Raw genomic sequence first — 23,190 nt, 5'->3', positions numbered from 1 at the left:
CTCCATCCACCCAGGGGCGACGAAGATGTACAGAGATCTTCGACCCGGTTACTGGTGGCCGTGCATGAAGCGGGATGTAGCTTGGTACGTAGAGAGGTGCCTGACCTGCAGGAAGGTCAAGGCAGAGCACCAGAGACCCCACGGCAAGATGCAACCATTAGATATTACCGTGTGGAAATAGGAGGATATCACCATGGGTTTCATTACTAAGCTTCCCAGGACCGCACGAGGGGTCGATTCGATTTGGGTCATTGTGGATTGATTGACCAAGAGTGCGCATTTTATACCGATCTAGGAGAGCATCTCGGCCGAGAAGCTGGCCGAGATCTATGTGCGATAGGTAGTGGCACGTCATGGAGTGCCTGTTTCGGTGGTGTCAGTCCGAGACTGTTTCGGTGGTGTCAGACCGAGACGTCCGGTTCACTTCCAGGTTTTGGAAGCGGTTTCACGAAGAGATGGGTACTCGTCTCCATTTCAACACCGCTTTCCACCCTCAGACGGATGGACAGAGCGAGAGGACGATTCAGACTCTCGAGGACATGCTTCGGGCATGTGTGCTAGATTTAGGTGGCAGTTGGGATTAGTATCTTCCGTTAGCGGAATTTTCGTATAACAACAGCTATCATTCCAGTATAGACCGACCTCCCTTCGAGATGCTCTATGGGAGGAAGTGCAGGACCCCAATCTGTTGGGGTGAGGTCAGTCAGAGAGTCATGGGGAGTACGGAGGTAGTACTCAAGACCACGGAGCGAATTCAGCAAGTCCGGAGCAGGCTCCAGACTGCTCAGAGTCGGCAAAAGAGTTACCCCGACAAGCGGTGTTCGGACTTGGAGTTTCAGGTGGGCGATATGGTCCTCCTGAAAGTGTCACCCTGCAAGGGTGTTATCAGATTTCGGAAACGGGGCAAGCTGGGCCCCAGATTCATTGGACCGTTTAGGGTTTTGGCCCGGGTGGGTCAGGTTGCTTACCGTTTGGATCTTCCAGCAGAGCTCAGTCAGATCCACAACACGTTCCATGTATCTCAGTTATGGAAGTGTTTGGTGGACGAGTCAGCAGTTGTACCATTGGAGGATACTCATGTTGATAGCAGCCTGAATTACATCGAGAGACCCATTACGATCTTGGATCGGGAGACGAAGACCTTGAGGAACAAGGTAGTTCAGCTAGTAAAGGTGCAGTGGCAGCACCGGAAGGGTTCAGAGTCGACGTGGGAGTCCGAGGAGGAGATGAGGGAGCATTATCCGGAGTTGTTTTCAGATTTAGTAGCAGCAGACTTCGAGGACGAAGTCTGATTCAAGTGGGGGTGAATTGTAACATCCGTCTCTCGAGGTATTAATTAATTAATTAATTATGCAACTTAAAAGATATTGGACTATGGTTGGACTTGACACTTTGGATTGGACCTTAAGACTCGTGGGCAGAGATGTAGGCTGCCCATAAGCCGTACGCGGGGCGTAGTGTCATTGGAGACTGACTCGACGAGTCTGAGCGTGACCCGTGTCGCGGATTAAGTGACCGACTCGGCGAGTCGGGGAGACTGACTCGACGAGTCTGGTCTGGGTTGAGAAACCCTAATTTCGGGACTTGGCACCCTATTTAAGCATCTCATTCTCATTTCTAGGGTTTCATTTATAGCCTCCATTGTCCAGAGACGAAACCCTAGCCTCCCAACTTCATTCTTGAGTTTGTGTGAAAAGATTAAGGCTCTTGGTGTGCATCTTGAAGATTGTAGAAGAAAAGGAGCAAGGAAAGGAGTATAGATCCAGAGTTTGGGTGACATTCCAGATCATTTGAAGGTATAAAGCTTATACCTTGCATGTTAATCATCTAGATCCCTTTTCTAGCTTATCTTTTGTTACTTTTGGACCATTCCCAAGTGGAATCCGGGTGATAAGCCTTGGAGGATGGATTGGACATTAGATCTGGACACTTTTGAGCTCTAGAAGCTCAAAGTTGTTGGCTTTATCTAGCTAAGGTTCCATGTCTTGACCTTGAACTTCTTATTACCTTGGATTTGGTGTTCTAGCCTCATAGCACCTTGCATGCACATAAAGTTAGCAACTTTACGTGCAATGCTAGCATAAGGAGTCCAGATCTATGAGTTAGGAGTGTTGGAATAGACTGAAATCGACAGAATAGAGTTTCTCAAGATCGACTTGGCGAGTCAGTCTTGGACTCGGCGAGTCGGGTCGTAAACCCAAACCCTTCTGTTTATGATACAAATCAGTGAGTGGAGTTAGTAAAGGATTCAGCCAGTCTGTGTCTGTGATGGACATGAATATCATGGTACTCGACGAGTTTAAGGAGGAACTCGGCGAGTCCAAGGCAATCTTCTTAGCTGATGAAGATGGACTCGGCGAGTTGTAGAACAACTCGGCGAGTCGGTTGAAGATAGTCCCGAAGCGTTAGATGAAGGAGAACTCGTCGAGTTCTCGCTAGACTTGACGAGTGGAGTCGAGGTTGTTTGGGATTTGAAGAGCATGGACTCGGCGAGTTGGTAGAACAACTCGGTGAGTCGATTCAACTGGAAGGTTGACTTTGACCAGGACCTTGACCAGAGTTGACTTAGTTGACCTCTGGAGGACAGTTTAGGCTAAGTTCTATTATTTGGTGTTGGTAGCTCGGTGAGCTAGGAGAGCAGCGCTTCGGAGAATATTCGATTAGCAGCCAGAGGATTATCAGCAGAGTTCAGCAGTACAGGTGAGTTTTCCTTCCAGTAGGAACGGGTCTACGGCCACAATGCCAGCCCGTTTAGTTAGCAGTAGTTCCGGACTTCGGTCCGATGCAGTAGTTCAGTGTGCTTGATGTCTTTGTGATTCAAGCATGTTTTTGTGTTATGTGTTCCGGACTTCGGTCCGATACAGTATGCAGTATATGTGTTTATGCTAGTAGTTATGATTATGCTATGCTATGTTCAGTTAGTCCGGACTTCGGTCCGATACAGGGGGCAAGGCCCCAGTTAGTCCGAACTTTGGTCCGATGCAGGGGGCAAGGCCCCAGTTAGTCCGGACTTCGGTCCGATGCAGGGGGTAAGGCCCCAGTTAGTCCGGATTTCGGTCCGATACAGGGGCAAGGCCCCAGTTAGTCCAGACTTCGGTCCGATGCAGTGGGCAAGACCCAGTATGTGCTTTATATGTTATTGTATGGTGTGTGGTAGTTTGGGGGAGCTCACTAAGCTTTGTGCTTACAGTTTTCAGTTTTGGTTTCAGGTATTTCCGGTAGCGGAGAGTAGAGCTCGGGATGATCGCATGGCACACACCATAACTAGTCAGCCTGGGATGTTTTACTCTGATAAGAAGATTATGTTTGAATTCACATTATGATTTTATGTTATGAATTGACAATTGTGGTTTAAGTAATGTTTTTAAAACGAAATTTTTAGTCATGTATTTTTGGGATGTTACACAGATAATATGGGCCAAGGAATTTTTTGGGCTTAGGGTTAGACCTATTAGAGGGATTGGGCCCGATTTAGCAAATTGGGCCATTAGTGGGCCACTAGTGGGCGTGGGAAGCTTACCTAGTATTAGGCCTTAGATATGGACCAAGTTGGACTAGGGGGTAAAATGGTCATTTTACCCTAAGGAGAATTATTGGTTTTGGTCTAAGTGTTATCTTGGTATTGGTAGCTCGGGGAGCCGGAGGGTCAGCAGTTCGGGAATTGCCAGTCAGCAGTCAGAGGAGTATCAACAGGGTTCAGCAGTGCGAGGTGAGTCTCCTCACTGTGTGCATGGGTCTACGGCCATAATGCCGGCCCATTATGTTTGTGTATAGTAGGAAGACCCGGGGGTTAGCCCTAGGCATTATTATGATACATGTTCCGGATTACGAGCCGATCCCGGGGCAAGCCCGAGGAATGTTAGTATGCTTATTATACTTGTTGTCTGTGTGATACTTGTATGTGCCTGGTAGGGAGGTGAGTGTGGGCGAGGTCCCGCATTTCATCACTAGCTGAGTATGGACGGGGTTCTGTATCTAATTATTAGCATAGCAGGGGCGAGGCCCGAGTTAGGAGGGAGGTGAGTGTGGGTCGGGAACCGTATCTCACTATCAGCAGGGTTGTGGACGGGGTTCCATGACTCATCAGTAGCAGGACAGGGGTGAGGCCCAAGTTAGGCGAGGCCTTAGATCAGGAGTATAGTAGAGTATGTTTAGCTATTTGTTATGTGTTAGGTTATATGTTATATGTGTTCAGCGGGTGAGGCCCAGAGACAGGCGAGGCCTAAGAGAAACAGATCTGTATACCGAGCGGGGCTCGATGCCAGGCGGGGCCTGATGCCGGGCGGGGCCCGATGCCGGGCAAGTCCCGATGCAGCGGGCGAGGGCCCAGTATGTGGTTATGTATGTGGTATGTGGTAGGTTGGGGAACTCACTAAGCTTCGTGCTTACGGTTTTCAGTTTTTGTTTCAGGTACTTCCGGTAGCGGAGGGAAAATCTCGGGATGATCACATGGCACACACACCAATAAGTTTTAGTCTAGGATGTTTACTCTGATAAAATAAATATGTTTGAAATGATACTTGATTTCATATAAGGATTTATGTATGACTTGATTATGGTTGATTAATGATTTTAAAATGAAATTTTTGGACATGATTTTGAGGATGTTACATTTCAGGTACTTAAGTGGTCCGTGACAAGGCGAAGGCGTGACTGTATACATCCTCGTGTTTTTGGAACTTATGATTTCTGGGAAACTCTGATAATGAAAATGTTTTGAAAATTATGTTGTAAACGATTCCAATTTTAAATAATGTTTTGGAAATTCTGAAGACTTTTATAAATAAAGGGGTTGTTTTTGAAAGGTTTATATTTATTGAAATTTTTGGGATGTTTCATTTCGATGTGGACTTTAATTTTCAGATTTAAGTTCATCAGGAAGCACCGTTGTGGTGAAACGACTCGACCATCAACAACTCTATCGATCTGGGTAGAGGTCAATGCAGGCCAAGAAGGAAATGGGTGAAGATGGAGGTTTGGGATGGCAACCATCTTGAAGGCGTAGGAGATGAAGATGTATGTACTAGAAAAATCTCAATCGAAAAAGGTTGCTCCAACGAACTTGACACCGGGGAAGCCAGGGTTTCGGCAGAAGATTTGGTGGTGGCGGTGTGGGTTTGACTTTGTTTTTGGTAGCAGTGGTTCCAATTAGGGAGATAACGTCCAAGAGAGAGAGAGAGAGAGAGAGAAGTTTATTTTGTTTGTGGTTTTTTAAATTACAAGAATAAAGAAAATAAATAAATAAATTTGAAAAATAATTATTTAAGGGGCATATTAGTCATTTTAGGTTGGGTGTGGACCAAAAACACAAAAAAAAATACCAACTATAAGGACTAAAGCCACATAAGGTATTCAAAATTAGACCCCTCATGCACCATCAAACTTTTTTGGACAAAAACTACATAATTTTGACAAACACAGTGACCATTTTTGCAATTTTGTCAAATATTTTTTTCTCTAACCGGAATGTTAATTCCGGACTTGGTGGTTATTTTTATCAAAAATATTTTTTTTTGTTATTTTCTTCGAAAACAATTACACTGTGGTTAGATTATTCAATTAACAAATAAAACTAAAAGGTGTAAAATAAAATATGATTAAAAAATAAAAAGGGAGATGTACTAAATATAAATATATATTGATCATTCAATATATATTGAGTGGTCAATAAAAAACATACACTACAAATAAAATGACATTTAGTGGCACAGAAAAAGTGTCACCAAAAAAGTGCCACTAAAGGCCCTCTGGGAATCAGCGGCACAAAAAAAAATACCACTAAAGGTCTTTAATGGCACTTCTCGATTGTGTCGCTGCAGCCCTTTTAGGTTTTAGTGGCACTATTTTTGTGACACTATTTAACTGATAAAATAAATATTATTTTCATATTTTTTATATTATTAAACTAGGTTAAGTGTTATTTTAATTTTTTATATACTATAAAATAATAATAAGACAATTAAGATAATAAATGGAAACACAATATCATTACTTTTATTTTTACTAGTCTACCAACAATCACTCCATGCATCACACTTATAATTAACTCAATATAACCATACTCTATTACATCAAGATACATTATTAAGATACATAGTATTACAACACACTTATGTACTCTATTTCAAAATTATTCATATATGCCCAAGTATGGTCAATCTACAAAGCTTTCACCTGGTCCCAAGCACGACTGAATTTGACTAACACCATGTCATTCAACCTAGATTGTTTCAATCTATTTCATTTCTTTGTGTGAAGCTACAAGAAGAAAAGAAAGTAAGAATTATAAAACATAGAATTTTAGCAATAATATCTAAAAAATAATTTTTCAGCTGAACATAACAGACTTTCAATATGAAAAACACAGCAATAATAAAAAACAGATATTTAGTAAAAAATAGAATTTCAGTAAAAACAGATAAAAATAAAAACTTACATGTTGAAAACTAATAAATCATACAAAATTCTTAGAAATGCTTGACTGGGTGTGTAAAGGTCATCCCTCTACTTCCGGTTTGACCAATATGTGCATGGAAACTTGAATATATTATTGACCCCTGCCAAAAAATATTAAAACAATAAACTAAAAATTATAAACTTCATGAAAGTTTGTAGAGATTATTCAACTAATTTTACCTTACTAACAGTTATCATGTGTGTTTGTTGAACTAATAAACTAAAAAATAATACTAACAAATATTACCCTAACTTCACTGGTTAAAATATGTTATGGCAAGGATCTACGAAAAACTAATGAAAAGAAAATATAAAAAAGCTTAAATATTGGATTTCTTCAAATGTATGATGAATCGAAAACATAAGCACACCATACATCTTCTATACACTGTTTATAATAATGTGCTTTACTTCCTATTACTATGACTGTATGAAAACTGAAACCAAGATTCCAAATTGGGTTTTCTTGTGAACTCATAAACCAAACAGATTGGATGAACGTAAAGTAACCATGTAAACAACGATGCATTTTCATTATAAAATCAGGAAAATGATTGTGAAGTTTGAACAACTCTCAAAATATAAAACCCAAATTGATTCCTCTTCAAAACCCAAAAAACGGAGTAACAATTATACCAAATTAAAGCAATTATTGGAATAATAATAGAAAGAAAAAAATTGGAGTTAGAAGTTACATCCCGACCCCATTCCTATACTTCCTAATCTTCAAAGGACGGTTAACAAAGAGAGAACCGTACTAGATAAAAACAGATGTGAAATTAAAAATATATATATATATATATATATATATATATATATATATATATATATATATATATATATCAATCGGAGAACAGATGGCGAGAAAGAGCTTTTGGCAAAATCTGAACCCTAATTCCACTACGATTAATCTTCAAAACGTGAAGCCAAAGGTAGAATCAAGACATACCGAAGAGAAAAAGAGAACAAACGTTCATAAAAAAACTGAAAGCTAATCTTCAAACCCCACAACCCATTAGAGAAAGAAATATGGACTTGAATTTGAAACCTATTTCCAAAATCGATTGATCTTCAAACACCACAACCCAATAGAAAATCAATACACAGTAAAAACAGAAACTATGGAGAGAATTTTACCTTACAACAATCTTCAAAATCCAATCCAAATCCCAAATATGATAATTTTCAAACCCCAGTTACAAAATTTGGTGAAAAGGAAGATCTAGACAATAAGAGACGTAAAGAGAGTCAAGGATAGTGTAAGGCGCGTGTGAGAGAAATGAGAAGAATGTATTCACATACAATGGCAATGGAAGAAATGAGCTATGTTGGAATCCTAATTCCTCGTTTCACTCCACTAATGTCTTCCACCCACAAATAAAGTAAGGGACACCAACAAGTTGGTTGGGTCTCATGTTTATTATTATAGGATTGGAAATGATTTAGTCCATCTTATAAATACAGTGCATTATCAAGAGGGTAATACACACCAACACAGAGAAACAAAAACACACTGTAAACTAATTTGGTTTTTGAGTTATATTTCCAAATTAATCAAAGAGTAGTTTGATATATATTGTGTGCTATTACATTTCTGTGAAGCGTGAATTGGTATCAGAGCTCAAGAACAGGGGCCTTGAATTCAATACCTGGTGATCAAGAAGGACACCAGTAAAAGAAGATGTCAGACGTTGAAGATGTTGGAGGTACCGGTGCTGCTACACCTCCGGTCAGAATCAAAGAAATTGGAACCACATCAGTGGCTTGCCCAATGCTAAACCAGACCAATTACATGGTCTGGTCCCTCCGTATGAAAGTTGTCCTACGAATTCATAAAAGCTGGTCAGTAGTTGATCCAGGAGAAGAAAATGAAGAAAAGAATTACCTTGCCATGGGATTGTTGTATCAAGCAATCCCTGAGAGCTTGATAATGCAGATAGGGGACGTTGATAAAGCGATGGTCCTCTGGGAGTCGATTAGGGCTCGACATGTTGGAGCCGACAGAGTAAAAAGAGGCCCGACTTCAAACACTCACCGCCGATCTAGACCGACTGAAGATGCAGGAGACAGAGACGATAGACGCTTTCGCCGGAAAGCTCGCTGGAATCGCCTCGAAGACAGCGTTACTGGGAGAACCCATCGGAGAAACGAAACTCGTGAAGAAACTCTTGACGGTGGTACCTCACCGGTTCATTCAGATCGTCGCCTCCCTCGAGCAAGTGCTCGATTTGAAGACGGTGTCCTTCGACGACGTCGTAGGACGTCTGAAAGCATATGAAGAAAGAATCAAAGCAGATGAGGACGGAGACGGGCAACAAAAGGTGTTGATGGCTAGAACGAGTGGTGGTGGCGGATGGAGAAACGATGGCGGAGGAGGTTCTGGATCGTCGGGGAAGACGAATTGGGGAAAACGGGGGAAGGGTTCTAATGGCACCGAGTCGGGAAGCTTTAATCGAAACGGCTCAAGCGGGTCGGGTAGCGGATCCGGGTCAACCGTTGGATCCGGGTCAAAATCGACCCAACCCAATAATAAGCCCAAACAGCCCAATAACCGGCCCAATTCCAATTCGGACTCAAACCGAAACCCGAAAAAAGATCTGTCGAAGATTATATGCTACAGATGTGATAAGTCGGGCCATTACGCATCCAAATGTCCGGAACGAATTCAAAAATTCCAAGAAAGCAATTTCACCGAGCAAGACGACGCTGATGAAACTGTATTTTTTCATGAAAAAGTGTTTCTAAATGAAGAAAAGGTGATGCCATCCAAATACAACTCACAAGACAACGATGTGTGGTATTTGGACAACGGGGCGAGTAATCACATGATGGGAAATCGTTCATTTTTCTCCGAACTCGACGAAGGAATAACCAGAAAGGTCAAATTCGGTGATAATTCGTGTGTCGAAATAAAAGGGAAAGGCTCAATTGTTTTCCAAGGAAAATCGGGGCAACAACGATTGATAACGGAGATTTATTTTATTCCAGATTTGAAAAATAATATTTTCAGTCTCGGACAAGCAACCGAAGCCGGGTGCGATATTCGGATGAAAGACAACTATTTGACAATGCATGATGCCGACAACTGCTTATTAATGAAGGTACAAAGAACTCCAAACCGCCTTTATAAAATACAGTTGCCCATTGGAGTACCTATTTGCCTTCATTCAAGACTAAGTGAAGACACGTGGCGCTGGTATGCAAGACTTGGGCACATCAATTTCGAGTCTATGAAGAAGATGTCCAAGAATGGTCTAGTTAAAGGGTTACCACATTTTGACAATGAAAATCAATTATGTGAGTCTTGTTTGGTGGGCAAGCAAACAAGAAAGTCATTTCCATTAATGACGACGTACAAAGCAACACGGCCATTGGAGCTAGTTCACGGTGATTTATGCGGTCCGATAACACCATCAACGAAGGGTCAAAATCGGTACATTTTCACACTAATTGACGATTTTTCACGGTATATGTGGATTTTTCTCTTAAAAGAGAAAAGTGAGGCGTTTTCACACTTCAAAAAGTTCAAAGCTTTGGCGGAGAATGAGCTTAGAAAGTCTTTGAAGGTGTTTCGAAGTGATCGAGGGGGTGAGTTTACCTCACTCCAGTTCAATTCATTTTGTGATCTAAATGGAATCAAACGTCATCTTACCGCCCCATATTCACCACAACAAAACGGTATTGTGGAACGAAGAAACAGAACACTTATGGACATGACACGAAGTATCATGAAGGCGATGCATGTTCCAAACTATCTATGGGGAGAAGCGGTAAAACACTCCACAAACCTGATCAATCGTGTTTACACAAGAGTACTTGGTAATACAACTCCGTACGAGAAGTTGTATAAAAGAAAACCTAATTTGGAGAACGTACGCATCTTTGGGTGTCTAGCGTATGCAAAAGTTGAACCGGTAAACGTGAAGAAGTTGGATGATAGATCAAGACCACTGGTGCATCTTGGTTCCGAACCGGGTACGAAAGCTTATCGTCTTTTTAACCCGGTTACACAAAAAATAATCGTAATTCGATACGTTATTTTTAATGAAACCAAAGGGTGGAATTGGGTTAACGAAGCTACACCCGACAATGAAGAACCAGGATCATTCATAGTACCATGGGATTTACCGGGAGATAAGGCGAACAACAACCAAGGAAACGATGTAAACAACGAACCAATTGAACCAAACGAATCGGATCACGAGATTGAAGACGGAGTGGAGGTACAAGAAAATGAGCACCCAAGTCTGGTCAACAACAACGTAAACAATGTTCAAAACCAAAGGCCCACAAGACCAAAGGTGCTTCCAATTCGATTACGAGATTATGTACTTTATGTTGATGATATTGAAGAACTTCTCCTAGCAACCAATGACGAGCCGGTATCGGTTGAAGAGGCAAAGAAAGAACCACAATGGGTCAAAGCCATGAATACAGAGATCAATTCGATCAACAAGAACAATACTTGGTCTCTCGTAAACAAGCCTATGGGGGTGAAGCCCATTGGACTCAAATGGGTGTTCAAGCTGAAGAAAAATGCAGATGGCACCATAAACAAACACAAGGCAAGATTGGTTGCTAAAGGGTACGTACAACAACCTGGTATTGACTTTCAAGAAGTATTTGCTCCGGTAGCTCGCATCGAAACCATACGGTTTCTCATTGCCTTAGCCGCTACCAATGGATGGGAGCTTCACCACTTGGATGTCAAGACGGCTTTCTTACATGGAGAGTTGAGAGAAACCGTCTATGTGTATCAACCGGAAGGCTACATAAGGAAAGGCGACGAGCACAAGGTAACCATCTTTCAAAAGCACTATATGGTCTTAGACAAGCACCGAGAGCATGGAATACGAAACTTGATGGGATTTTGAAAGGAATGAAATTTCACAAGTGCATGAAAGAACCATCGGTGTACCGGAAGAAAGAAGGATCCAACTTGCTAATTTTAGCAATCTATGTTGATGATTTGTTTGTCACAGGTACAAATTTGAGCATGATCAAAAGGTTCAAATTTGAAATGTCCAAGAACTTCGAGATGTCTGATCTTGGAAGATTAACTTACTACCTGGGCATTGAAGTCAAACAGGATGAATCGGGGATTACAATAAACCAAGAAGCGTATGCACAACGCATTCTGAAGGAAGCCGATTTACATGATTGCAATCCTACCCACATTCCCATGGATCCAGGAACCAAAATGTCGAAGGCCGAAGATGAACCCGAAATCGACCCGACACAATACCAAAAGTTGGTAGGATGCCTTAGATATCTCTTGCAGACAAGACCCGATATGGCATATGCGATTGGAGTTGTTAGTCGATACATGCAAGATCCAAGAGAACCACATGGTGTTGCAATCAAACACATCCTAAGGTATTTACGAGGAACAACGGGATACAGAATCAAGTACGAGAGGATGGGACAAAATCGAATAATTGGTTACAGTGATAGTAGTCATAATGTTGATCCAGATGATGGAAGAAGCACAACTGGTCATATTTTCTACTATGGGTTGTCTCCAATAACATGGTGTTCGCAAAAGCAAGATATTGTTGCTTTATCATCTTGCGAGGCAGAGTTCATGGTAGCCACTGCGGCTGCATGTCAAGCAATATGGCTTCAAGATTTGCTGGGAGAAATCTTGAACAAAACGTAAGAGAAGGTGGTTCTTAGAGTTGATAACAAGTCGGCTATCGAACTAACAAAGAATCCCGTTTTTCACGGAAGAAGTAAACACATTCACACTAGGTTTCACTTCATTCGTAATTGCGTTGAAAAGGAACAAGTGGAGGTGAAGTACATTCCAGGTGAAGAACAAAAGGCAAACATTCTCACAAAACCGTTGGCTCGAACCAAGTTCAAGATAATGCGAGACTTGATCGGGATTGAAGACATCTCTAGAAGGACTTAGAGATTCGGGGGTGATTGTTGGAATCTTAATTCCTCATTTCATTCCACTCATGTCTTCCACCCACAAATAAAGTAGGGGACACCAACAAATTGGTTGGGTCTCATGTTTATTATTATAGGATTGGAAATGATTTAGTCCATCTTATAAATACAGTGCATTATCAAGAGGGTAATACACACCAACACAGAGAAACAAAAATACACTGTAAACTAATTTGGTTTTTGAGTTATATTTCCAAATTAATCAAAGAGTAGTTTGATATATATTGTGTGCTATTACATTTTTGTGAAGCGTGAAGCTACAACTTAGGTGGATATGGGCTTGGGTGGAGACTGAGATGATGGTGTCGATTTTGGGAGGGGGATTAGGTCATAAAATTTGGATATTAAGAGGGAAAATGAAACGAATTTGGGGCGGGGAAACTTTTAATTTTGGGGAATCAAAGCGGCAAAACTAAAATTGAAGTGATAAAGTGGCACATCAAATAAGTGTCACTAAAAAAACATTATAGTGACACAAAAAAATGACACTAAAAGATTATGCCACTAAATGTAATATTATTTGTAGTGATATAAACTACGTGTTCAAATGATTTTATAGATCAATAAAAAAATAATAAGCTACAAAAAATCTTCATTTGAAATGTTCTTATAAACTAGTTTTTAAAAATAGTAAACCGCATTTGCGGTGCAGTTTGCACCTTGTAGTTTCAACTCGAAACTGTACCAAACAGTACCACAAACACCTCTAGTAAATAATACACCACAGCCTAATGTTCTTTGATTTTTCGTTTTTTTTAACGACAAATAAATGATATATATATATATATATATATATATATATATATATATATATATATATAAAATAAGGAAAAAGTATAAGCTTAGCCAACAACTAAGACGCAAACATGAGAACAAAACAGGAAAGAAAATAAAACATTATGTAAAGGTAGAATTAGAATGCGAGAAAGGTGAACAGCTTCATTCCACCCAGCAACAACTTCCGAAATTGCTCCTGTGTTTGCACCAAATATATGATTGGGAGATAATATTATCAGCGCAATTTGTTGGAGGAGTCCAGATATTTTTGAAAACTTTATCATTTCTAGCCTTCCAAATGTTCCAAAGAAGACAATAGAACACCGTGTCTGTTATCAATATTTTCCTCGGACAACTAGCAAATGAGGCCACGTGATCAGTGAATTCCAACACACAAGTGAAACTCCTAGATTGAAAACCGCACCACTTGAAAATTCATTCAAGAACCACCTGAGCATACTCACAACGAACTAGGAGATGATCAATTGATTCTAACTCCTTATTGCACATCGGACACTCTGAATTTGTGGGGTTAATACCCCTTAAAGCCACATGAATTCTACCCATCAAGGCCCTCCAAACGAAGCACAATTTCAAAGGGATCACATTTTCCCAACAAGTTACTTGTCCATTGTAATAGATCAATTTAGAGTCAATTAATCGCCTCATAGAGTTTATAATATATTCCCCATTTGGTGATAAGGTGAAATTGGCGACAAGGATTTATATGGCCGCTCATAAGATATTCCTAGTTGACACGTGAGAATTAGAAAAAAAAATTAATAAATAATAACCCAATAGCCCAAATAAAATAAAATGGAAACGAGAAATCATGATGGGAATCGTTTGAATTTCATTTGATTATAGGATCGAATGTTTGAGAATTAGAAAAAAATAATAATAATAATAAACCCAAAAGCCCAAATAAAAAATAAAAAAACGAAAGGAAAAATCATAATGGGAATCGTTTGAATTTCATTTTATTATATATATATATTATCGAATGTTGAGGATTAGAAAAAAAAATTAATAATAAATAAATAGCCTAAAACCCAAATAAAATAAAAAGGAAAGGAGAAATCATTGATCGAAGCATTATTGTGGTCGTACTAGTCGTCTACCGTAACCCTGAGGAGCGTGGGGCCTGTTCTTCAATGCACACCCGGCGAGCTACTGGTCTACCTGTTCGCAAAAAGTCAAACCAAGCTTTCGTGTTCAAAGTCTTCTATCATTCTTCCATCTCCTTTATTGACATTTCTCTTCTTCACACGCCGATGAACTTGATAACATTTCTTTGGTCAGCTCTGTTGTTCATATTTTTCTTTAATTGATTTTATATTCCTTTCCTTTTTCTGTATTCAATTTCATAACAAAATTAACTCCATCGATTTCATACTTCTACTTCTCTCATGTGTATGTATGTACCCTAGAACGGATGAACTATATCTTGTGATTCATTTACAGAACTTATTGTCTAGAGAATTTCGAAGACTTTGAGCGCAATCCGGTTTTGAACTGTACGGAGCTTATCGAAAAGTGATATATCGCGCTTCTGGTTTTAAATCCATCCAGGATCCTGAACTTGATGTAATTGCCCTAATTTTGAGATGAATTTCATTTCGTTTATGTTGTTGTTGCCCTGAATTTGAATTTTCGTCGCATGATGTTATAAGATGATCTATAAATCTTCTGGTTATGATTTCTATTTTCATCTTCAGTGACACATTACATGGTTTTATGCTTACAGGTTCGTTTTGGCATCACAGGCGTTTGACATAATCTACTAGTCAACATAGAGAACTCCTTGTTATGGATAAATTCAGTTGTTGTTTTTGGAAGGCAGCTACCCCAAAAAAGGGTGTTCATGGTAAAATCTTAACTTCAGAGTTTTATAACTCCTTTTTTACACTTACACATGCTTGTTCAATGCTAATCATTTTCTTGAAATTTTTCAGCAAACAATGGAGGAAGCAACATTGATCTTAGTGTAGGTAAGACTACCTCTAAAAGATCATTGACAAAAACATTGGTTTTGGTTTCATAAGAATTGTTGTGACTTTACACTTTACATTACATATACTTATTTGAATGCAGAACTTTTGGATGTTGAAAATATGAGATTGTATACATACAAAGATTTGCAAATTGCTACAGGAGATTTTAAACCCGAAAATAAGATAGGGCAAGGGGGTTTTGGTTCTGTTTACAAGGTAAATTTCAAAAATTTCTAATCATTTTCCTTCATGTGTTTAGATTATCACTAAACTACTTACTAATATCTTAAATACACATTTGTTAATCTCTAGGGATTACTAAAAGATGGAAAAATAGTTGCTATAAAGCTCCTCTCTGCTGAATCAAGACAGGGTTTGCGTGAATTCTTGACTGAAATAACTATTATTTCAGATATACAACATGAAAATTTGGTAAAGTTGCATGGTTATTGTGTGGAGAAAGATCATAGAATCTTGGTTTATGGGTATCTCAAAAACAGTAGTCTAGATCAAACCCTACTTGGTAATTGAAAATCGACTCACTTTTTTTCATCTTTTTTGTACTAATTCTTCTACGATTTTTTTAAAAAATAATTTTGGTTTTTGTAATAGGGGGGAATCATTGTAGCATTAAGTTCACTTGGGAAATTCGAAGGAAGATTTGTATAGGTGTTGCAAAGGGGCTTACTTATCTTCATGAAGAAGTGCAACCTCATGTTATTCATAGAGATATTAAAGCAAGCAATATTTTACTCGATGAAGATTTTACACCAAAGATTTCAGATTTTGGTCTTGCAAAGCTTTTCCCATCTCATTTGACTCATGTTAGCACACGTATTGCTGGAACTCAGTAAGCTTTATTTACATCTTAAAAACATAATATCATTTCCACTATGAATATTAAACTTCCAGATATTATTAAACATTCCCACTAATGTTTTGGTAATGACTTATTGTAGAGGCTATTTGGCTCCTGAATATGCAATAAGAGGCCAATTGACAAGGAAAGCAGATATTTACAGTTTTGGTATTTTGCTTTTGGAAATTGTTACTGGAAGACCCAATCAAAACAAACGATTACCAGTTGAAGAACAATATCTTCTTGAAAGGGTATGCAATTTTTTATTTAAATTGTAGCAATGTAGTTATATTTATTTATTTATTTATTTTAATATTTTTTTTTTCAGGTATGGGAACTATATACGGAAGGGGAGCTAGAAAGGTTGGTTGACACTTCAATGGTAGATGATGATGATGATTTTGATAAAGATGAAGCTTGTAGGTACTTAAAAATTGGGTTACTTTGCACCCAAAGTCTTCCAAAAAACAGACCATCAATGTCTAGTGTGATGATGATGTTAAATGACGAAATGGACCTTGATGAAAAAGATTTATCTGATCCAGGGTTAATTTCAGAGTTAAAAAACTTTAAATCCAATAAAACTACCAACACATCAGGTAACAACACATCATCTAGTAACTCAGGAAAACAGGAGGATAAGGATTCCTCATTGTATGGACACTCAACATCATCATTCGCCACTATGAGTTTTACCACAATTAATGATCGATGATTCTACAATACACCATTTTTCTGTCTTTTTATAGTTGTAAATTTTTTGGAAACAGAATTTATTAGTAATTATGACTTTGCCATTAAGACATGCTAAGAATGGTGGAGGATTGTTGATGTGTTATTATTATTATTTTGTTTGTAGATAAGTATTGTATGTGAAAATTATTTGGATAGTTTTGAAGAGAGGAAAGTTGAATTCCTTTGTTTGATGGTATATATGAACCTGTAGTATCATGTCATCAAACAATCTTTTTGGTTTGGACTTCTCTAACCAGGGGTATTTTAGGTATTTCATAAGTAATCACATATTATTGTAATATATTCTAACTATATCATGGGGTCGTTTTCTCCAAGAGAATGAGATACAAGCTACGTTTTCATGATGTAAATAACCCTAAAAATGATAATGTTTCCCTCATATTCTCTTAATATATGTTATTCTTTGGGATAATATCACTGTGACACAATGAAGTTTTGGGTTTGGTCCGATTTGACTGGTTATGTTTTTTTTTGTGCAAAAGGTCACCTAACTTTTACTGTACATGTCAATTAAGTCATTATCGTTAGTTTTTAATCATTCATCCGTTAACATGTTATTCTAAATTACACAAATAGCCCCTATGGTTTAAATTTCTTTTGTACTTAGTTCCTTACTATCTATGGTTTAAATTAGATGACCAAAACGACCACATTTATGAAAATATGGGGACCAAAGTGTAACATTTCCTAATAATTACTAAGTAGCTTAATTAATATAATTTTTAAGAAACCCATAGTTTATCGCCGACCTCATCACTTCGTCTCTCCAGCTATGAAATATGCTCCTATCGACAAATATAGTTTCTCGAGACCTGAAGGATTGTAGATCGATCATCGTAACGTTTCTACAATCATAAATTCAAATCTATATGGAAACAAACATCTCAACGATCAACGATGTCCTAGAATTAATCATCACAACTCCTTGATCTCGTCTACGATATGCAATTCCGACTCCAATTCTACGATGGAAACCTCCCTCTCCGAGAAAGATAAGGTTTCTTAATCTGTGATTTATTTTCTCATGATTTAAGTCAGATATTCAGATCTGTTTTACCGTAGAGTTCTCTCCAAAGACGACGATCAAGATCCATGGTTTGTTAATCTTCACTAAGCCAAATTTTCTTTTGTTTATGTGTGTTCATATGATTAAAGGGAGCCGTTAGTTTGAAACTGGTGTGCAACTAGTGTTCTTTCCAAGTTTTTTCTAAACTTTAGAATTTCTAGCTTATGTATTGTAACTGGTGCTCCATCTGTCAAAGTTATTACCGTATGGATTTGATTTTGCATATTCTTTCTTCTACTGTAATGGAAATAGTCTAGTCATAACAATTATATACAAAATATGATGCAATGTGTATCGAATTGAATCTGATGAACCGTCAATCGTTAATCAATTTAAAGAAAAATTGTCTGGTATGGGTTGAATCTGATAAACCCGAAATTGTAATTTCTGCCTAGTATGTTTCAACCAGATTTAATGGGGAAGACAATGACAATGTTACACTCTGGTCCCCATAATTTCAGAAATGTGGCAGTTTTGGTTGTGTAATTTAAACTATAGTTGGTAAGGGATCAACTACGAAAGAAAGTTAAATCATAGGGGCTATTGTATAATTTATAATAACTGCTTAACGGATGAATGATTAAAAACTAACGATAATGACTTAATTAACATGTACAATAAAAATTAGATGACCTATTGCGTAAAAAAAAATAACATAATTGGTCAGATCGGACCAAACCCAAAATTTTATTGTGCTACAGTAACATTATCCCTTATTCTTTTGTAAATAGTCATTTGTTTTCTTAAAAGAGAACAATGTATCATAAGTTTTCAGATCGGTCAAACTTTAGGTTCACGATCATTCGTGAATTGTGAATTTGAATTGTATCTAATTTGTACACATTAATTCATATGCAAATGACCATTTCACTTATTTTATTTATTATTATTTTTTATCTTGAGTAATTCATTTGTATATGATCAAAAAATTGAAATAGTAAAACAAATCCAAGGTTCTAAATGGTGTGGACATGGTGTGATGGCAAGGTCAAACTTCAAGCCATGGTGAGCATGGGCAAGTCATGAAGTTTTTCAAGGGGCGACAATTTTATATACATTACAATCACATAATTATAAAATTATATCAAATATATCAAGTTTTTAGAAGTGTTATATCAACACTTAATATGAAAAAGTTAACAAAAATTCAATTGTTTCATGTTCGATAAAAAAAACAAACAAAAATTTGCACCATGAAAAAAAACTCGCGTCATAACACGATAAGGCGTACCATGACACGTTATTTGAGTGACATGCTTAACAAACTCGTATTTGACGTTTTCGAGATGACTACACCACGCCTCACGCTATGACACACAATAACACATATTTTAGAACCATGGTTTAGATTCATTATAATTTACATAAATATTTATAATTCATATTCATCATTCACATGTGAATCACAATCATGTATACTAAAAAATCGATAGATATTATACGATTATTGTACATAATGATCATTCACATTGAATATTAATTATAAAAAAAAGTATATGTTAACGATTAATTTGTGAATAATCATCAATTGTTGAAAAAAAATAAGTATAATGAATATTTACATGTGAATTATTTTCGATAAAAAAATGACATTTTAGATTCATAGTGTAAATATGAACTGATATTTTAAAGGGAAAAAAAATTAGTTTTTTATTATATCGATTTGGATTTTCTTACAAAAAAAAATATCAATGTTTTCCAAAAACAAAGATAATATCAACTTATCAAATAATCTAACCAAACTTGCAAAAATGACTCTAATACAAATTGTTGGGTTTTTATTCAAAAATAATCTCATTATAGTGACAAATTCAATGTAATTAGCAACAAAAACATTTTATAGATTTGAATAAACTAAAATCATTTTAACCATCAATGATCATTTTGCAAAGCTTAGAAAGATTAAAACACAACCATAGGAAAAAAGAATACAACATTTGAAAACTTTGATTCTCATGGAAGATTGAAAGTTGATGAAGAATACAGAGTAGAACTCCATCTTAGCTAGAAACACCAATAAATTTTCAACTTGATAAGATACTAGTCTTCTTCTTGTAATAACAAAACTCTTAAGCCTTTAAAAACAAAAAACAGAGCTTATGTTCTAAAAGAGAGTTCAAATATCAAAGCTTTTCTCTACAAATGACTTAACGCTTTAAGTGAAATGAGAGAGAGAGAGAGAGAGAGAGAGAGAGGAAGAATCCAGATTTCATCCATCAAGAAGGAAGAGAATAACTAGCTTATTATACGCTTTACTTTAAGCCTTTATCCCATGGGTCTTAACACTTTAAGACCCATGCTTTATCATTATGCAAGACACACCTTACAAGCATGCATGCCTTAATATAATCATCAAAAGCCCTTAACTTGTCCCCCTCCATACAACCTATGATTTTGCTTATAAAAAAGAAAGAGATTTTATAAAAATCTCTCATTCTTTTATAACTTATAAACCTTTATCCAATTAGCTAAAAGATAAAAGTATTTATAGTCCAAAAGAATATACATAACACAATAAATCATAGCTTATGATATATCATGATGTGTTATGATACTTAACATTGAAAATTAATATTTCTATGAAATAAATAATTTCCAATTAATTACAAGATATATATATATATATATATATATATATATATATATATAAAGAATCAAATTCTTATAAATAATATATTTATATCAAGTTGTTGTTAGTGTGACACTTTAGGATCATATATTATCTAGCAGTATCATTCTATAATGAATCCGGAACATAAAAATATTTCACGTATTACAGTTGTAAAAAATGAAGATAACGACTTATATAGGTTTGAGTATTTGAGGATCGGCATACTTGTTCAAGTTATTCCCAATCATTTTCAAATAAATAAATTAAGTTTTGAAACATGTATTGAAATATTTAATGGGGGAGCATCTAAAAAACTTTTGCCACACTTTTAAGGGACTCCACTAAGTAAATATTGGAGCTTCATCATCATCATCATTGTGTCACCTTTAAATTCACCATTTCTTGTCAACCTTATCCTCCTTTAGTAGCTTGATAGAAATGATAAAAAAAAGCCATTAAAAAGGAAAAAAACATGCTTCTTCAAGACTATAAAGTTAAAATGTATACCTCGCGATCATCATTGAACTTGTTTGAACTGTTTACATTACATCCTTATAACTAGTTGGTGTAGGTTTAGCCGGTTCAATGGTAATATGTGGACAAAAAAAAAACATAAGGGGTTGTAGCACCTGGTTCCTTGTATGTATTTTTATCTAAGTATTTTGCATTTTTGGCCTGGGACTCGGCGAGTTGAAGGCCCAACTCGTCGAGTAGAAGCGGGTTTGATCCGGGATTTAAATGACGGACTCGTCGAGTCGGCTTCCAGACTCGACGAGTAGACGTTGTCTGGACAAAAACCCTAATCTGAGGGTTTGCACCCTATTTAATCATCTCATTCAGCCCCCACTCATCCCTATTGCTCCCAGAAACCCTCCATAGTGAACCCTAATTGTGTGTGTGAAGATCTAAGGCATTTGTGGTGATTTTTTGTGGTTTTGATCACAAGGAAGAAGGAAGAACTTAGAGGGATCAAGAGAAGACCAAAGGAGTCCTTGTTGGTTCATCATTTGCAGTCTCCAGAAGGTATAAAGTCTATACCTTGCTTGTTCTTTTGTTAGATCCCTTTTTGGGGAGATTTAGGGCTTTTAAGCCATATTTTGTAACCAACCATGCTTGCAAGCATGGTTGGGGGGTCAAGGCTTCGGATCTAGGACCTTGGAGGGGTCACAAGGCAGTTAGGGGTTGCTTTTGCACCCATGGAAGGCTCCATGCATCTTAAGAACTTCTTTTTGGGCATTTTAGGCTCAAAGTCCCATGCATGCACGTAAAGTTTGTAACTTTACGTGCTAGATCGATCTTAAGGGCATAGATCTATCATTTGGACAAGAGTTGCACTTCAGAAATCGAAGAATTAGAGTTGGACGTTATCGACTCGGCGAGTCGTTCTTTGGACTCGGCGAGTCGGAGACTTGACTCCCTTTTTCTGTTAGGGTTCGAAGGAACCCAGTTGGGTGATGTAAGAGTTTTAGAGGATCCAAAGGAGTGACCCAACGTATTGGACTTAGCCTTAGACCTGGAGTTCATGGGACTCGGCGAGTGCATGAACAGACTCGGCGAGTCCAAGGCAATCTCCCAGCATATGAAGATGAACTCGACGAGTTGTTCATATAACTCGGCAAGTCTAGGATAGGACTTGTTCTTCAGATGAAGATAAACTCGGCGAGTTGTTCATACAACTTGGCGAGTCGGATGAAGGATCATTCGATGTTCGAATAGGAGGAGAACTCGTCGAGTCATTGCCTAACTCGACGAGTAGGGACGGGAATGAGGACAATTAGATGGATAAGGACTCGACGAGTTGGCGGCCCAACTCGGCGAGTCAGGTCAACTGGAAGTTGACTTTGGCTTGACTTTGACTAGGTCAGGGGTAAAATAGTCATTCTACCATAAGAGTAGTTATCAGACCCTGATTGAGTGTTTTGTGGGAATTATAGCCGGAGGATTTCCGGAGCAGCAGCAGCAGACAGAGAGTTCCCGCACAGATCAGCAACTACTACTACGAGGTGAGTTACCTTCCAGTAGGGGTGGGTCTAATGCACCAATGCCGACCCACCAGTGGGTAGTTATGTTTGAGATGATTGTCTTTGTGATAATTATCTTGGTATGTTAATGTGTTATGGTCATGGGATATGCCTGTGTGATATGCTATGTGTGTAGAAGGGATTAGTTGTCCCTACCCAGTTATGCCTGACTGTATGATTACCTCTCGTTACGGTATGCTAGTGCTAGGGGGTGAAATAGTCCCCAATTACCGGTTGAAAGATACCGATGGCGTGTACCGGTTGAAAGATACCGATGATGGTTACCGGTTGAAAGATACCGATGGTAGTTACCGGTTGAAAGGTACCGACGGTGTTATGTGGTATGTGGTATGATGGGGGAACTCACTAAGCTTTGTGCTTACAGTTTCAGTTTTGGTTTCAGGTACCTCTTCGTCCAAGGGGAAAGAGCCGGCGGCGTAGCAGCGCATCACACACATGATTTCCGCATGGAGTTTTCTGGGATTGTACTCTGATTGATTTTACTTTGACATTATGATTTTCAGACACATTGTTATATTTTTGTTTGCAAATGATATGGCATGGGAAATGTTTTGGTAAACTATGTTGAGAATTACTTAATTTAAAACATTTTTTTTGGCCTCAAATTTTGGGATGTTACAAGTTGGTATCAGAGCCCTGGTTTGAGGGATTCGGACACACCCACGGGGGTGTCT

General features: G+C 37.9%; 1 protein-coding gene and 1 long non-coding RNA gene across 3 annotated transcripts; one reads left to right on the top strand and one right to left on the bottom strand.

The window, feature by feature from the left end:
* Positions 1 to 5,965: 5,965 nt before the first annotated feature.
* On the bottom strand, positions 5,966 to 7,752 carry LOC145125793 (uncharacterized). Its single transcript, XR_013716154.1, has 3 exons — positions 7,594 to 7,752; positions 6,437 to 6,557; positions 5,966 to 6,258 (listed from the first exon to the last, which is right to left on the bottom strand). It is a non-coding gene; the product is annotated as an uncharacterized LOC145125793 (long non-coding RNA).
* Positions 7,753 to 14,353: 6,601 nt separating this feature from the next.
* LOC145124976 (cold-responsive protein kinase 1-like) lies at positions 14,354 to 16,974 on the top strand. Of its 2 annotated transcripts, XM_079060458.1 has the most exons (9): positions 14,354 to 14,485; positions 14,653 to 14,775; positions 14,936 to 15,055; positions 15,144 to 15,179; positions 15,283 to 15,398; positions 15,495 to 15,705; positions 15,795 to 16,032; positions 16,142 to 16,292; positions 16,370 to 16,974. In XM_079060458.1, exons 3-9 carry the CDS (start codon positions 14,998 to 15,000, stop codon positions 16,754 to 16,756), a joined length of 1,197 nt encoding a protein of 398 aa, XP_078916584.1. In that variant the 5' UTR covers positions 14,354 to 14,485; positions 14,653 to 14,775; positions 14,936 to 14,997; the 3' UTR covers positions 16,757 to 16,974. The 2 variants fall into 2 exon arrangements, with proteins under 2 accessions (XP_078916584.1, XP_078916585.1); XM_079060459.1 differs by lacking the exon at positions 14,354 to 14,485 and having other exon boundaries at positions 14,644 to 14,775.
* Positions 16,975 to 23,190: the final 6,216 nt, after the last annotated feature.

The sequence above is a fragment of the Lactuca virosa genome, chromosome 7 (assembly GCF_052849685.1).
Source record: "Lactuca virosa cultivar CGN04683 chromosome 7, Lactuca_virosa_CGN04683_v6, whole genome shotgun sequence".
Classification (NCBI taxonomy): Eukaryota; Viridiplantae; Streptophyta; class Magnoliopsida; order Asterales; family Asteraceae; genus Lactuca; species Lactuca virosa.
Note: the sequence above shows the minus strand (reverse complement) of the source record. Positions and strands in the feature narration are given on the sequence as shown.

What these genes read in the sequence shown, in the direction of transcription:
- LOC145124976 (XM_079060458.1), top strand. Translation starts at nt 14,998, where the DNA reads ATGGATAAATTCAGTTGTTGTTTTTGGAAGGCAGCTACCCCAAAAAAG. An exon ending in CAACATTGATCTTAGTGTAG is followed by an intron (nt 15,180 to 15,282) that starts GTAAGACTACCT and finishes ATTTGAATGCAG; the next exon opens with AACTTTTGGATGTTGAAAAT. An exon ending in TCTAGATCAAACCCTACTTG is followed by an intron (nt 15,706 to 15,794) that starts GTAATTGAAAAT and finishes TTTTTGTAATAG; the next exon opens with GGGGGAATCATTGTAGCATT.